The sequence below is a fragment of the Acomys russatus genome, chromosome 22 (genome assembly GCF_903995435.1).
Source record: "Acomys russatus chromosome 22, mAcoRus1.1, whole genome shotgun sequence".
Lineage (NCBI taxonomy): Eukaryota > Metazoa > Chordata > Mammalia > Rodentia > Muridae > Acomys > Acomys russatus.
The window spans coordinates 58,825,740-58,842,785 of NC_067158.1; the positions used below are offsets into that span (position 1 = coordinate 58,825,740).

Below are 17,046 nucleotides of genomic sequence, written 5' to 3' on the forward strand. Positions count from 1 at the left end.
TTTTCTAATGTCTCAGGCAGACACACCAGAATGTCACACCACCCTATGTAAGTGAGTGAGCAAATTACAGAGATGGCAGGCCAGAGAACAGCTCCCTAGAGGAGAAAAGTTTTCATGAAGAGCCATCTGCTTTCTGCCCCACTAACTTTTAGTTCTACTCACTTAAGCATACACCTGCCCACTTCCTCATCTGCTGATAGATTTTGTTTAACATCCCAGCTGTTCCCAGACAAAGACAACAAAAGCTGAAACTGCAGCTGCCTCCAGCAACTGGTGGCATCGGGAAAGAGCTGCCTCTATTAGAAGCGCCGACCGAAAATGGCAAAATCTCACACCTGGAGCAGTGATACATCAAAAAGCACGACAGGCCAGTGATGTTACAGTTGAACATACCCCAAAATGGAAATGCCTCCATCCTGAGTCAACAGCTAGATCCATGAGACGTCACCACCCATGTGTTTCACACATAGTAATGTAAATCCCAAGTGACCCTCTCTGTAAAAGCTATGAGTCAAGCCCTAAGCTTGGTGACAGCCAAAAATATCTCCAAGAACCTTACAGGTTCTGTGGGATGTTGAAAGGAATGAAGGCTAAAAGGAACCTTCTGTTAGAGCAATGCTATGTTCACTGATCCATCTGGCTCATGCTCTGCTTTAAGGGATGCAGTCACTAGGACCTAAGAAGATAGCTCAGTCAATGTTAGTATTTGCCCTGAAGATACAAGGACCTATGTTCAACACTCAGCACCTACACAAAAAGCCAAGCACGATGGTGTACACTTATAACCCCACTGCAAAGAGATGAGTAGGACCTTAGTGATCACTGGCCAAACCAGCACAGCTTAATTGCTGAGAGTCAAGAGAATGGCATCTTTTCTGTCTCTAACACACACACACACACACACACACACACACACACACATGCACAGACAGTCTCACACACACACTTAAAAAAACTATTCTGATTTTCCTTATTTTTTCTTTCTTTTTGGATTTTTTTCAAGACAGGTTTTTTTCTCTCTATAGCCTTGGATGTCCTAGAATTTGCTCTGTTAACCAAGCTGGCCTTGAATCCAGAAATCTGACTGCCTCTGGCTCCCAAGTACTGAGATTAAAGGCATACACCAGCACCACCCAGCCTGATGCATCTCTTTAAGTCCACTTTTTATAGTGGTGATATACTTTTATATAGGAATTACTAATAATATGGTTCTTATCCAGCTTTCCTTTGATCTGTATATATTTCCTTTTATGCATAGTTACCATTCATTCTGTAATCCTGTAAATTGTACTAAGTCAAAAGCTCCTCATAATCAAAAGATGCCTTATTTTAATATACAGGTATCGAGTGATATATTCTCTTAATATTTTCAATATTATTCCCTTGACAGTGACCACAAAACATTCACACTCATCCTCTCATTACTTGCTTCTACAGAAGCTTACCCTATATAGTTTCCAAATACTCCAAGTATTTTTTTACTCATGTAATCATTTTTTATATTCTCCCCAGTATAATCCCCAGTTTCACTTTTTTTTTTTTTTGCTTCAGTGATTACCCTTACATGCCCTACATAACTAATTAAATCTAGACTCCCATATTCCCTTCTACTCGACTGAAAAGCCAACCTTGAAATTCCATTTTCTTTTAATTAAGACTTCCTTTCTGAGTATGCAAATTTTAATCTTCCTTGTAAACCTGTCGGGTATTTTAGTCCACTATTTCATTTCTTTAGAATCTGAAGAGTTTCTGTATGTAATTATGGTAACAAAAATGAATTTGCTTCATTCATGACAATTCTCTATGCCTGGGCTGCTGAATTCTGGTGTAGCAGCTTCTAAGAAATTCATAAAATAAAAATGTATTATACACCTCTAACACAATGACCTGAGTAGTAGCTCATCATATTTTGCTTCTAAAGTATTCTTATGTAACTGGGAGTAGAACAGAAACCCTCTATCTCTTTATAACTGTCTCCCAAGACATAAGTCTTTCCCTTCCAAACTATGCTTACAGTTTATGTCTGAAGTCCCTCTCTGTGCCAGAAAACTTTGAATGCATATCATGCATCTTTCTGAAAGCACATGAACCTTGGACATTCTTCATACTTTTCCTTACCAGCAATTGTACTCACAGTATTGTGCATCACTTACCAGCCCCATAGCTCTTTATATTTTTAAGTTTAATATATAGTCTTGTTACTTAGCACAGATTAGCCCTGCATTCATTCTGTTGTCCAGACCAACCTTGAACTCTTTCTTGTTCAGTCTCTCCAGTAGCTGGGCTACAGGTTTGTGTCATCAGGCCTGGCTTCCCTTTGTTCCAGAATGCTTAATCACAGCCATATTAGATTACTCAGATATCACCACAAAACAAAATCTAAGCAAAATGTTTGGGTATGTTATTAGGATACATCATTGATTATGAATCCTTTTGAAACATACAGAAGTATGACATTTCTTCCATCTTTTCTAGCCCTGGCCTATAACTTGGCTAGTCTATTTATAGATAGGATCCAGATGCACTGTGCAAAATTTCAAATGCTTGAAACACTCACAGAAATCCTTAGGCTTTGTTTCTAATATTCACAAACAGATTAAAACAGTCTTATCTTATTTACCTTTCTGTTGTAGGCATAGCCATTCAAACTGTATGTCAGCAATGGAAGATTTGGCCATTTTATTAGATTTTAAACAAGGAATGTTCATCATTTTTGCTTCTCTGAATAATGCAGGATGAAGAATTGTCTTGAACTACATACTAAATCTATTCAGTAATACTTTAATCTAACAAGTTCTTTAAGAATCCTGGAATGCTTCTGTACAGACAGTGCCACCACAGGTAGTGCTGGGATACTTTGTACTTATTTCTTTAAAAAGCTGATGACTTCCTGAGTTTAATAAAGACATTTGTCTCCTTTTCATAAAAGGCTTCTTTTAAGGCAGGACAACTTTTGGAATTTTATATGAGACATTTTGTTGTTTTTAAGACACTTTAAACACCAATCAAAACAATAAGAAGTATTAAAAAAGATTTAAAGAATAAATTTTACCTACCACTCAAATTAAGATGTAGATGAAATCCTGCTTTCCTATTATAAGCTTTGAATTCATTAAAGGCACAATAAACATAAAAAATATATCAAGACTAGTATATAATGGGAGCTAATATAAAATCCAATGAGAATGTTAAGGTCTATATCTTACAAGATGTTGGTAACCTAAATTTGATGAGATCTGTATGAAATGTATGTTAAGTGTTAATTTCATTCTTTTGTAAATAAAAAGAACTCTACCTTGAATAATGAGGGTATTTCAAGGTAAAAAGAAATTGGTTTTCCAGATTCTGTAATGTAGCAAAAATTAGAAATTCAAAAGAAATAAACATGTTGCTTAATCTATTATTTCTCAATTATTTGTTTTTATTTTACACTCCATGCTTAGCTATTTTTCCATGTACCTGTACATCAAAACAAATTAAAACAAGAGAGGACATGTTTTCTTTAAGGTAAGTGAGGATTATCCAGACGTTTCTAATGGAATTGTACTTGACTTAGTGTCTGTAAGAATAAGACCCTGAAAGCAAAACTATGGATACCTACTGGAGATAAAACAAGATCTGTTTTTTGGGTGTCACAATGTTCCGACTGTTCTTAGACCTCAGATGATCAGGTGGTACAGGAATTCACTCTATCCTACCAAGAAAAAGACTTCCAGTTCAAAAAGGAAAACACACTATTCTACGATATTCTTAAGAAGAAAAGGAAGCAATTTTCAAAAAACAGCATCTAGAACTGGGAAAAGGACAATGTTACTTTATACAAAGACTGAGCCATCAACCTTTAAACTAATATCAGAAAACCCTCTGGTTAATAAGAATGGCTGAACTCTATGTGTAACTAGAAAGTTAAAAAGTAAAAGTAATTGATTTGTCCAGACTTCATTAGTTTGCTCTTTCCATGAAACTTGGTTATGTGCATAGCCGGTTTCAGGATGGTAACACACATGTCTGCTCTGCCCCTCACCCAAAGGAATTTCATATCTATGAGACCAAAACCATCTTTGAATCTTGCATTGTCTTTCATATTTCATGCCTTCAATTCACAATAAGAAAACAAAAAAGTAAAATAATTTCATTTGATCCTTTCCTTTGAAGAGTAATAAACTGCAAACTGCTAAATTTATTCAGGGGACCATCTCTACCTACGACTCAGATCTTCTACAATATGATTCAGGTGGAGTAATAAAAAAAATACCACTAAGACAAATGCATAGATCATGCACATGTTCACTCAGTCCATTGGGTATTGACAAGGGGTGGGGAAGGCTTTTACTGCATTTGAGCTAAGTGTTAGAAACAGGTAAGTCCATTAAGTAAGGTGTGTTTGTGCCTCCAAGAGGCAAAATAATAATAAATAAAGCATTGGTAGTATTTATGTGTCTTGGCTTCCAATGATGTCACCCTGTGAAAGCACAGTACTGTCTAACATACACCCCTGCTATCATGAATTTAGTCAGCCACAAACTCGCAACTGCACATAAGAACAAATTGGGGAAAATTCTGAGGAACTTTCACACCCGTTTCTGAAGTAGCCTATCTTGGCACATTCTGTCTAGCAAGTAAACAACTATACACAGTGTTGTTAGGGAGAGTGTCCAGAAATGCTAAGAGACACTCTACTCACAACACGAATTACTAATGTTTCCTATAACATCATCACATTTTTTGTTTAACATAAAATACACTGTGATGAATCCACCAGTACACTGGTTCTGTACCAGACTGAGAGACCCAAGATGGTCCCAGACAAAACTGAAATGATGTTTAGGGTATGCATCTGCCTAGTGGTACTGCACCCCAGAAGGCTAGAGGCTTAGACCTTCTTCACAGGCTCCAACAGAGTATTTCAAATAAAGAAGAAATGATAACTTACTTGATATCCAGCATAAATGCTTTTTACAGAAACCTACCTCCTGACTTGTGTGAAATCCCTCCAGTTTATCCTACATTGTCACTCTTGAAATCTCAAAGGCAGTGTTCTCTGTTGCCTTTAGTCCAACAGAAATGGGTGGATATGGTACTGAGCACAAAATAGGCTCTGAAGTTCTTCTGCCTCAGGCTTATCCTGAAGGTTGTCCTCCCTAGGAGTCTCAGTCTGAGGAAAAGCAGGCCAGATGCTTGACTACAAGACTCCTGTGCAGAAGCATCAGACTAACTCTCAACTGCATGTGTGGAGAGCCTAAAGCTAAACTTCACAGCTCAAGGCTTGTAAGAGAAGCAGAGACACCCCCACCCTGACACCTATGGTTTACAGTTTCTATCTGAGATTACAACTTCCTAACAGAACAGCTCAATTGTCTAATTTCCAAACAAGTTGCAGCCTATCTTTCCTGTCTTAACTCTTCATTTCTGTATGCTTAAATCACAGACCATTCTTGTCACTAGGCACAGTGGCAATCGCTGGGCAAATGTTTTGCATCCAAGTTCCAGATATCACCTAAGTAGTTTATTTAGCTTTGGCTATCACCATCACCATTATATAGTATGTTTTCGGTGAATGCAACCTTGTTTCATAAATGAACCTATTTCCATTAACTGATGAGTCCATGTTGCTTTATTTCATGATAGTCACAAAGAACATAAAAAAGGAGACTTTCTTTTCTTTTCTTTCTTTCTTTTTTTTTTTTTTTTTTTTTTTTTTTTTTTTTTTTTTTTTTGCACTGGTTTTGTTTCCAGAGACTTTTTAAACGTACAAAAGAATGTGGACAAAGTAAGACTGTATGACTTAAAGAAACACAATTATCTTATATCCTTAACCCTGTTTAGTGTCTTCCGGCCAGTTGGGGGCATCCCTTTAATCCCAGGACTCAGAAGGCAAAAGCAGTTAGATCTCCAAATTCAAGGCTAGATTGTCCTACCTAGCGAGATTTAGGCCAGCCAAGGCTGAACAGCAATACCCTCTCTCAAAGCCAAAACAACAAAACAAAAAATATTACATTTTATCTGCTCAAAAGTTAACAAGTTTTACAAGTCACATGCCATATGCAGCAAGTGACATACTGAATATTGTCTGCACTGCATATGTAGTGCAAATAGTGACTATGATAATATCTACAAATATTGACTTCATTCTCTGTTCACTTAACACTATACAAAGGACGCAGATGTACACAATAGAATAAACCCCTAACAGTCAAGCACGCCATTCATTTTACCTCCATTTTAAAAATAAAAAACTCCAAAGAAAGCTTGAATAACGTACCAAATATTAACATCTTATGGCAACAGAACTCATGGCCCAAAGAAAAGGTTTATCTCAGTCATTTTATATATATATATATATATATATTATACACATATAATGTATATCATATATATGATGTACTATAGACCTCTAACCCAGCTCACTTCTAGCATCCTTCTCTGTACCAGAAAACTTTGAGTCTTTCTGAAAGCACATGAGCCTTAGACAATCTTTTTGCTTTTTCATACAATACGGTTCCTGACTTAGGGTATTGTTCAATACCGAGCTATATCTACAGGCCTGTACTTCTTTATATTTTTGCACTTAATATATAGTCTTTCTAGATAACACAGATTAGCCCTGAATTCATTCTGTCATCTAGATTAACTTTAAACTCATGATCCTCCTTGTTCTGCCTGTCTAGTAGCTGGGAAACATCACATATTTTTTTCATATAGCCTGAATAGCTCATGTTTTATTTTTAAATCAATTCCAGAGTAATACAATCTGTGGAAACATTTTCATATGCATCTCTCTGCAGTCTAAGGATAATACTGAACTTAGAAACTGACCTTCAGACCTCACATCACTGCCCTGACCTCATGACATTCCTGACTGTAGGTGTTAAACTTCTTAGGATTTCAGATCATGAAAAGAGAACGCTGGTAAGTTATTTACTAGAGAGCTCTTCAAAACAACTTTTCGAAATGCAGTTAATCATGGTACTCAATCTAGATTTAACAAACTGCATCCATAATTTAAATATCAAGGCTTGTCATTTCTAATACTTATCACCGTTGAGCACTGTGAGTGTTAACTGTCATAAATATATGAGTCCTGTCTACACACTCATTCTGCCAATGACCTCAGAAAATTGGCCTAAAAATGAATATTAGCCTTTTTAGTTAGTCAACAGTTTGAAAGATTTCTCAGAGAAGTAGAGCTATCAGTTTCCCTAAGTGGCTACCTCCAATGGATAACATGAAGACCAAAGGCAACTTTATTCATGTATTAGCAAGTGCTGGATAATTTTAATAAATGTTCTTAATTGACAAGATTTTGAGATAGTTATACTGTGGGTTTCCACTCACAGAAAGAAGCAAGACTGAAAATTTATAAGACCTATAATTATTTCCTTTGTGTGTTTTCAAAGAATACTACCTCCTGAGAGACAGACTCCTGGAAGAGATGGCTTCTGTTTTTGTATACTTGTGTGATTTTCCCCCAGCAATAGGCCACACTATGCTTTGTTAAGAATCTACAGTTAACTAAGACACACAAGATCTCTGTGAGAAAAAAGGCAGATAAACAGAACTCTGTCTCCATTTGATAGATACGAAGTCAAGCTAGAAATGAGAGAAGAGACTCATTTCAAATCATACTTTAGCTTGTTTCAGAGTTGTAGCTAATACGTTAGGTTTTGAATAATTTGGTAAGAAAAACACTCTGATTCACCTGAAGTGTCACCTCAGAATGTGTTGATGTCAATGGTGAAATGACAATATGGCAATCTCTTCATAATTACTGCATTTCTCTTAAGACAAAGTAAAATGTATGGGTAATTCTTTTTCTGCTGCATGCTAAAACTTTAATGCATTTAGTAGAATGCATTTAGTTCATTCAAGAGATTCTCAGGTGCTTATCTGAGCCATTTTATTCTGCAAGATTAGATAGATTCATCAATAAATCAAGCAGCAAAATTTGCAATAGATTACAGACTTCACAGTCTACAAGTGTCTTCAAAGAGACAAAATAAGCAATAAACTTATAGTAATAAATAAGTTAACCTCTATATTAAAGGAAAGGTACTGGGGATCAAGCTGATGGGATGGCTGTACTACAGATATTGCAGCTTGGTCAAGGTAGGTGATGCCCATGACTATCCTATAGGAGAAGAGAACAACAGCAGGAAAACCCCACAGAGTACCCTGGTGTGTTCACAGAGCAGGACAGACGCCAGTGTGACTGAAGACGTGTCTGCAAGCAGGGAGCTAAGTGATCTGAGGTCAAAGAATGACTGGAAGACAGATCCCTCAGTGGGGCACACACGTCTAATGCAGGATGGGCAGGGTGTGATCGCAGGACTCTGAACAGACAAGTAGAAGGATATGAGTTAAATTTTAGAAAGAATCTACCCTTACATATTAAATCCTTTAAAATGCACAGTACAATAAATTGAATAACCTGTGCTGTGTGTCTTAATCTCAATATTCTATCCTTCCCTCAGAACTAAGCATCATTCCTCTCACTTTCTCAATGAAAGTATCAAATCTCAGCATGTCTAAGTGAGATCTAACCGCAAAGATAGGTGAATAACATTTCGAACTTACTGTTAAAATCTGACTTCTCTTTTGTAAGCATTTTTACATATTACAGTTATAAAAGGACTAAAATAGCACTTGTGATTGAATATCTAATTAGTCGTCGATGAAGGTGTTCATTTTAGTGTATTGTTATTGAATTGAACAGAAGCCACTTGCCTTATTAATTTCCTGATATGGACAGATAATTTGCCTGAACTTTCTATTTCAAATAACATATGCATATTCAAGTTAACACTTCCAGCTAGAGTGCTGAATAGTCAGTGAAGAGCATATGTTATTCTTATACAGATCCTGAGTTCATTTCCCAGCACCCTTAAAATTGCCTGTGATTCCAACTCCAGGAGAATCTGACATCTCTGACCTCCAAGGATACCTGAACTCATGTGCACATGAACTCACTCAGACATAGACATAATTACAAATAAAAAGAATGTATTCTGTAATGTGAAAGTGATTGTAATAATTTAAATTTCCACAGGCTTTCGTTTATCTTCATTTTATAGTTGTCTATATGCACATGATTTTGTGATATGTGATTGTACATGCATCATACTGGACATTTAAGATAATTGTAATATAAACCTTATTTCATGAATAATAATCATGCATGTACAAAGGAAGAATATTTAAAGTTCACACAAGTCTGAGGACCAGAGCTGGTGTGTTAAGGCTTTTGGGTAAAAGGCTCCCTTCTCTCAGTGAGTCACATTGCTTCTCTAAGCATTCCTAAGTAAAAGCGAAGCCAGACACAAGCATTCCCACTTTCCAGGTGGCAGAAACTTAATAAAATACCAACAGTTATTTTATGGCAACAATATGAAAATCAATATCCAGTTGCAGAAATCACAGAGGATTTATAATATGACATCCTTACAATCTTATTAAGGTAACAAGTGTCACATAAAGATGAAATGATTAACAAAAGATAATATGTAGTAAGTTCTGTGTGAGATATGAAACCAGCAACTGTTAAATAAATTCAACAGACAATTGAATATCAATATTTCAATTCAGTTAAGAAAGTCTGTTCTAAAGACCACAAGTGTCACAATGGTAGACTTTCAATTAGCTGAAAAGAGGAGTAAAAGTCATTCTAGTAACAGGAAATACTATAGCCAAAGGCCAAGACAGCAGATGGAAGGCACTGTCAAAATAAAAGAGGAACATTTGAAGTGGAAGATGTATGGAAATTGATTCAACATGAAAAATGCACCTGAATAAGCAAATTCTAGGAAGCTTTGGGATTATTGTTGTTGTTTGATTGTTTTTGTTTGTTTGTTTTCTTTTGATCCTAGGATAAGAGGGGAAAATGGAATTTGCTGAAATATTACTATGGATCACACATTTGTTTATCCTGTGTTGTTATGCAACATTCCTAATCAACTTATAAAATAGTAGACACAGTACATCCACAGTTAATCAAAGGAAACAAGGCTTCTCTGATCTGGCAGGTTTGTGGACAGGGCATGTAGGAAAATACCAATCTAGACTCTCAACCTTTGATCAGCTTACCTCTATGTCCCAAATGCTGAGACTACAGGTATGTGTCACCAGGCCCAACTTAATACAATTCCTAACCAGCACAATTACAAAGTTGTTAATGCTGGATCGACCATGTAACAGTAATGATCATTACCAGGAACGGAATGTCCAGCTAATTTGTCTTAGTTTTCAATCAATTGAGCCTTTAAATAACTATGTGTACAGGAACATATTTGTCACATGTATTTTCATAGTTAAAGTTTTAAGTTATATATCTATATCTGTACAAATACATATGTAACAACATTAGAACACATGAGCAACAATATTTTGGCTTGGGATAGTTTCAGCAACTCCACATCTATGCTACTTTCATGTTGCTCTGGCATCACTTAGCAATTCTGATGGCTAATTAAAATTTAGCACACTAGCCACCTCTATGTTCCTTTAATTTCTTCGATTTAAAAACATGTTTTTTTTTCTTGAAAATTGTTGCTGAAGTTTGAAATTCAACTCTGTGACAACTTTGTAAAGCAGGATTATCACCCCTACATATTTAAAACGTCTTTATGTCTCTTGCTATTATGTATCTATTCTGATCTGAAAACGGGCATCTGTAAAAGTGTTAATGTAGTAAGCCTTGCTACTAACAGGCACAACAGATCAAAACCAGCAAACAGATAGATCCTCTGCTTAAGAAAACAGGCTATTTCCAATAAATTAATTAGGAAACTACACACACACACACACACACACACAGAGAGAGAGAGAGAGAGAGAGAGAGAGAGAGAGAGAGAGAGAGAGAGAGAGAGAGAGAGAGAGAGAGAAATCTGTCTATATTGGATATGGGCATCTTATACAATATGTATTAAATATGTTAGGCATGTACAAAAGGAATGTAATAAGGTTTATTTTGTGATTTTTATTTTCCATTATCTAGGACTTCAATGCTTGACAATTTCTCCATGCATGAAATGTATTAAAATGAAAATATTATCCTTAGCTTGTAAAGCCATTGTTTTTTGAAGGTTTAAAATAAAGGAGAACTATTTTTACCTCCCAGTCCTGGTCTAAGCCGATTATCGTAACCATCCAGAAGTCTGTCTAGAATCCTTGTAAAGATGGTGATGTTATTTTTAGCCTCGTCTTCTTGGATGTTAGCCAGCACCAACCTAAACAGATAATTGTACAAGTTGATATGTATTATATATGTGCATACAGTGGCGAAGTATCACAATGCTCTTCTTCCTTCATCTGAATTTAAAGCTCCTTTGGCCGTTAGTGACACAATGTTCTTGTACTAAACTTATGGGGAAGGTAAATATCTTGTTTTGAAAATGGATAGTAAATAGTAGGGTATCAAAGGTATAATAGTGACACTTTTGAGACATCTACCACTTAGTATTCTGAAGAGCTACACTCTTAAAATCTGTTCCTTTGAACATGGTTGAGCAAATTTTCTTGTTGTGTGCTGGAGCATCTTCTGGGTATATTCCAAGGAGTGGGATAGCTGGGTCTTGAGGAAGCCCTATTCCCATTTTTCTGAGATAGCACCAGATAGATTTCCAAAGTGGCTGTACTAGTTTGCATTTCCACCAGCAATGAAGGAGTGTTCCTCTCTCCCCACATCCTCGTCAGCATGTGGTGTCGCTTGAATTTTTTATCTTAGCCATTCTGATGGGGGTGGCACTCAGAGGAAGGATAGCAGGTTACCAAGTAGAGACTTGATACCCTATGAGCAGATACAGGGGGAGGAAGTCCCCCTCAGGAACAGTCATAGGGGAGGAGAGTAAGGGGAAAATGGGAGGCAGGGAGGAATGGGAGGATACAAGGGATGGGATAACCATTGAGATGTAACAAGAATAAATTAATAAAAATAAATAAAATTTAAAAATTCAAAAAATCTATTTCTTTGAATACACCGGGTTTATAGATTCTCGTATGCAGACATTATCAGCAAGATTGTTTTGAGGTTAGGTGGATATAATAGAGAGGCTTCTAGTGATTCCGTGCTGTTGTTAGTATTACTGGGAAATAAACTGTCGTGTTGGTGGTACAAAATTTCTCTATCATTCTCATACAGAGCATTATTTTTCTCTTACGTCTTTCACGTTTTTTTAGAAGAAGGTAATTTCCTGACTTGGGCTATACCTCCACCCAATGGCCAAGTATAATATAGACATGAGGGAAACTCCACTGGCAGGCTGCCTGGCTCTAGTGGCCAGAAGATGGAGGTGGGATCTGAAGGCAGCAGCAATATGCAGCCTCACAGAGTCTGAGAGGGCTAGGTCCTTTGAGTGGTCTCAGAAGATACATAAAGATGAAAGTGTCCTGTTACCCTTTCTTTGGTGATAAATTTGTGGCAAGAAAAATGGTCTTAAAATGTCCCCAGCAAAGTGTTAGAAGCAGTGATTTCCTCCATTATTACTCCGTCATAAAGCGAGGGACATGATTCTGTGACAGCAATTTGGTACCAAAGAAACAATCTATAAGACAGAGTGTCCCCTTTCATTGCCATTTTTTGTCAGAATGATTCAGAGATTTAAATTACTGTCCCCAAAAAAGATTCATTTATATAATAGAATAAAACGCTAGCATGAACATTATTGGTCAAATATAGAGCAGAAAATGAGCAGAGTGATATTTAATTAAGCTGTCAGTGGTGAATCTCAGTGCTTAAAATTGATATTCAACCATCTACATATTTAAAGCCAATGACCACCCATAATTACATTCTAGTCAGCATATATCATATAACACATGGTTGACAGAGACCATTTACCTTTAAATGAATCAGTACCGGTAGCTACCAATACTCCTAATACATCGAAATTGGCAACAAACTTCAAGCTAGCGTTCTGAAGACCAGAGGGAATAATAAAGTGTGAAGACGAGCAACCTCAAGTTATATAAGTAAATCACTTCATATATGCTAGCTTCAAAAGTTTCTTAAGCTAATTTTTGAAGCCAGTTCACTAGTGTAGTCATAAGAGTTTAGCTAAGATTTTCGCTCAGAAGTGTTTCTCATTCTCTCTCTAAAGTCTGTGTTCAGTTACAGTAGGTGTTTACGATTTCTAAATAGACTTCTTTTCTGTTCCAAAGTACCTTTTCACACATTGAACATAAATTGGCCAAAACTCCTAAAGGGAATAAGAAAATGATATAATACTTATTAAAAAGTAAATGGCTACAAGAGAATTCTTACAAAATTTGTATTTTAGTTTCTCTTGGGCCTAGAAACATTTCCTACATGCATCAAATAAAATATAACCGTTGCCCAATTTTTTAAATCAGAAAAGACTACAATTAATTTAAAGTTACTTAAAGCAATCAAATTAATTTTCCATGTAGATAATGGGGAGAAGAAAAATCACAGATTTGAAATAAGCACTCTTTTTATCATTAACCATCTGAAAAAAAACAAAATATCTCGAAATTAATAAGATGAAAAGTTGGTTCATAAACCAAGCTTTTGTTTTATTGTTTGTGATTGTCAAGTTGTATACTGCCTCCACCTAGAGGTTTAAGACTCACATATCAGTTCGCTTTTCTATGTTATCAATAGAAGCCCCAATGATCGAAAACAAAACTGCAAAGGAAAAAAACAGAAAAGAGAAAAAAATCTAAGTTACCACTTAAATGATTTAGCTGATAGTTTTCTGTCCGTTCCAAGGAGAATTTGGCGTCTTTGCCAGATTTTGATGTTACTGTAACTAAGTGTACCTTAACTACAGGTTCTCTGCACTAATATACTCCTAATAGGGCAGTGTCTTCTTCTGCCAAATATTTCAAATAGAAAAATTTCCCGTTCACTTTTACATTCAGTTGCTTAAAAAAAAATCAGCAAACTTTTTAGAGTTTCAAACACTTAGTAGGCCAATTTGCTGTGTAATCCATTCCCACTAAAAATAATTCCTCAAACCACCTAGCCTCTTAAAGACTCTGGATATAGTTGTGGCACTTAAAAGTCATGCCTATACCTGAAATAAAGAAATCAAACACAGCGTCTTACCTGGCTGGGTCCCACACCAAGAGAACAAGCAGCAGAGATAATGCGTTGCAGGTGCTCAGTTTTGTCTTCATCTTCCTTGTTTGCGAATCTAAGGATGAAAAACAAGATAAAATTAAAATTGTTCTCAGTCAGTCCTATCATGCAAGTAACCAAAAATGCCATTTCAATTGGGAGGGGGCGTTACTCCCTTCTAGGAGGTGCAGGGACTGAGGGAGGATAATTTTTTTTTTAATGGCAAGATAACACTACTAATCACTTTTATTTTTGCCCCTGACAGTAACTTCCCCCAGCCAAATCTTCTGCAAACGTTTTGCTATGCACACATGAAATAGCAACACCCGGGACTCTAAACTGACACAAGAGCTTGCAAAGGATTAGACTGGAGGAGTGAGTGGAAAAGAGGTGGAGAGATGGCTACTCCATACCTCGCCCTCTCAAGGAAGACCACCTCCGCAACCACAGCAGGAAAAGCTGGCAGCAAGCAGCCTACTTTTCAATTAGTCTTTTCTTCACAGTGAATCGCGGTCGGTCCTCACTTTCCCCAAAGACCCCCAGCTCCCGAAACAGAAAATCAAATCCAAATCACTCTCCCTGCCCATCCACATTTGCCCACATCCATGTTCAGAAGGCAGCAAGGTAGGAATCAAGTGCTGCGAACTAGGCGTTTTGACAGCTGCTTTGGATCCAAGACTGCTAAAAGAGCGTGGGGTTCAGATCAGATGCCAAGCAGAAAGGCAGCGCGGCCACTGTGTGCAAAGTTGGAGACTGAAAGAGCCCGGCCAGCTTGCTACCTATGGGCTGGCTCTTGGCTTTTTATTGTAGTTGCAAATACGTTTCTGGGGAGGGACATTGGAATTAGATTTTGGAGGTTGGAGGGCGGAGGAGACCCTGAGCCTCCGTTTTAAGGGAGCATGTAGAGTTGGGTTGGGGGCGGGGGTCATGCTAGCGAAGCCCAGGAGAATGGGCAAAGGTCCCCCCACTGCCACCAACGTCTGCGACAATACCTGAACAGCAAGCAGAAGTAGATGCTTTCCTCCAGTAGTGGTTCCGATTCTGAGAAGACAGAAAACTTGAGAGAGAGAGAGAGAGAGAGAGAGAGAGAGAGAGAGAGAGAGAGAGAGAGAGAGAGAGAGAGAGAGAGAGAGAGAGAGAGAGAGAGAGACTGCAGCAGCCTAAAGAGCAGGCAGCGAAGGGATGGGCTGGTGAAAGCTGAAGCAGAGCGCGAGGAACCGTGGCCGCGCGAGGAGTAGGCGGCGAAGGCGTCCGTAGTGGCGGTGATGGGCGGAGGAGGAGGAAGAGGAGGAGGGAGTAGGGATGGCAGGAGCCAGGGGGTGGGGGCGCTGAGCCGCGACGCGCGCAGGCAGCGGCGGGCACGAGCCCTGCGCCTGGAGGAGGAGGAGGAGGAGGAGGAGCTAGCCTGAGGAGGAGGACTACAAGGTTCCCATGAATAGTGGACCCCCACCCCCAACCCCAACCCAAGAGACCACCACTGCTCTCAGGACGCCTAGGGCAGCACACCAGAAGAGGTACGGGGCACCCCAGCGCACGCTGGAGCACCGATGCCTGCCCAAACACTGTTGAAAAGTGGAGCCCACGCCCCACCCGGAGCTGCTCTCTGGAGGCAGTGAGCTTCCTGGTGTTAAGGGTTAGGGGGGGGCACTGCTGATGAGTGTGGGTGCTGAACCGTGAACGGTATGTGTTTGAGAGGCCCTAGATCCCGCGGACTGCTCCCTGCCGCTGGTTCCTCCATGTCATCCCTGGTGAAGCGATGTGGCTGCCTGGAAGAGGTAAAGATGTACAGCTCCCACTGGAGGGCGAAGGGGCTAATCACGCCTTTACTTAGTCATCAACGCATCCACGCAGGACCAAGTTAAACGTACGTTACGTGGAATTACACAGCAGGAAGTTTCTTTGATTTCCTTAGCCCTATGGATGTACCTCTCATTCCTCAGCGCTCCCACAATGAGGACCAATTTCCTCTCAAGCTGGGAGGTCTGGAGAGTTTCCTATAGCGGGTCAGCGAAGGCCCTATGCTGATTTTACGCTTTAGGAAACCTCTTGCCTACTTTCAGCAATGCTTTCCCCTAATCTCTTTGCCCAGGCATTTTCCTTACCTGGTGATCAAGACTCAATCTAAGAGCTATAAAAAGTTTACATTAGCCCAGAGCAAAGGGACCCACTGCTGCCTTTCCACTGCCTTCTGCAGACAGTGGCGAGATGGAGCAATGTGAGTTTTCCCCCCTTTGGGGCTTTTTCTTGGCAGAGACTCTTAATTCCAATCCCACCATACACTTTGAGAATTCTGTGTTTGATCTGTCTGTTTTTTCTTCCGTTTTATCTGGGGCGATAAAATACAACCGTGCAACTTAAACAGGAAAAAAAAAAAAAAAAAAAAAAAAGGACACAAATGAAAAAGAAAAGAGAGAAGTTTTCCTTTTTGTACTGCACCTGAGACTGAACCTTATATACATTCTATTCAGGCAAATCAGAGCTGGCGTTTATGCTCTTCCCAGAAGTTGTTATAAACGCGAGACACTATAAAAGGGAAAAGAGGAGAGTTTAGTATGCTTTTACCAGTCTGTTATTTCACATTCAAAGTCAATGTGCCAAATATGTAATTTGGTAGTGGACACCAAAAAAGTTCAATTTTTTTCTAGATGGTACAGTTTTCCTAACAGACTGTGCTAATTTACAGTAAAATTTAGTTTTTCTTTGAAGATCATGGGAGGAAAGGAGAACCTTTACAATGGAAATATTTCAGGCTGTTCATTTTAACCCGTAAACCATCACTTTCCCAATGAGTGTTTAGAAGCTCATAACCTAAACACGTGTTCTTATTTAAAGAGCCCTATGAAGAAAGGAGCAACATGCAGCTTTCTCCTCCTCTGTCATTAATATTCCTTTCCTGGCTTGCCCATTGCAGAGTCTAATTGAAATTCACAGAGATAAAAGGCATGCCATTTAAAACCTTGCAAGCAGGGAAT

At 38.4% G+C, this 17,046-nt stretch overlaps 1 protein-coding gene across 1 annotated transcript in view; it reads right to left on the bottom strand.

The window, feature by feature from the left end:
* The window catches only part of Gabra2 (gamma-aminobutyric acid type A receptor subunit alpha2), a 126,901-nt gene extending 111,498 nt beyond the window's left edge, over window positions 1-15,403 (bottom strand). The window contains exons 1-3 of the mRNA XM_051164856.1: window positions 15,067-15,403; window positions 14,063-14,150; window positions 11,107-11,222 (exon numbers count right to left, since the gene is read on the bottom strand). Coding sequence (XP_051020813.1) covers window positions 11,107-11,222; window positions 14,063-14,133 — 187 coding nt within the window. The 5' untranslated portion in view covers window positions 14,134-14,150; window positions 15,067-15,403. The remainder of the gene's footprint in view (window positions 1-11,106; window positions 11,223-14,062; window positions 14,151-15,066) is intronic.
* Between the last annotated feature and the right edge of the window lie 1,643 nt (window positions 15,404-17,046).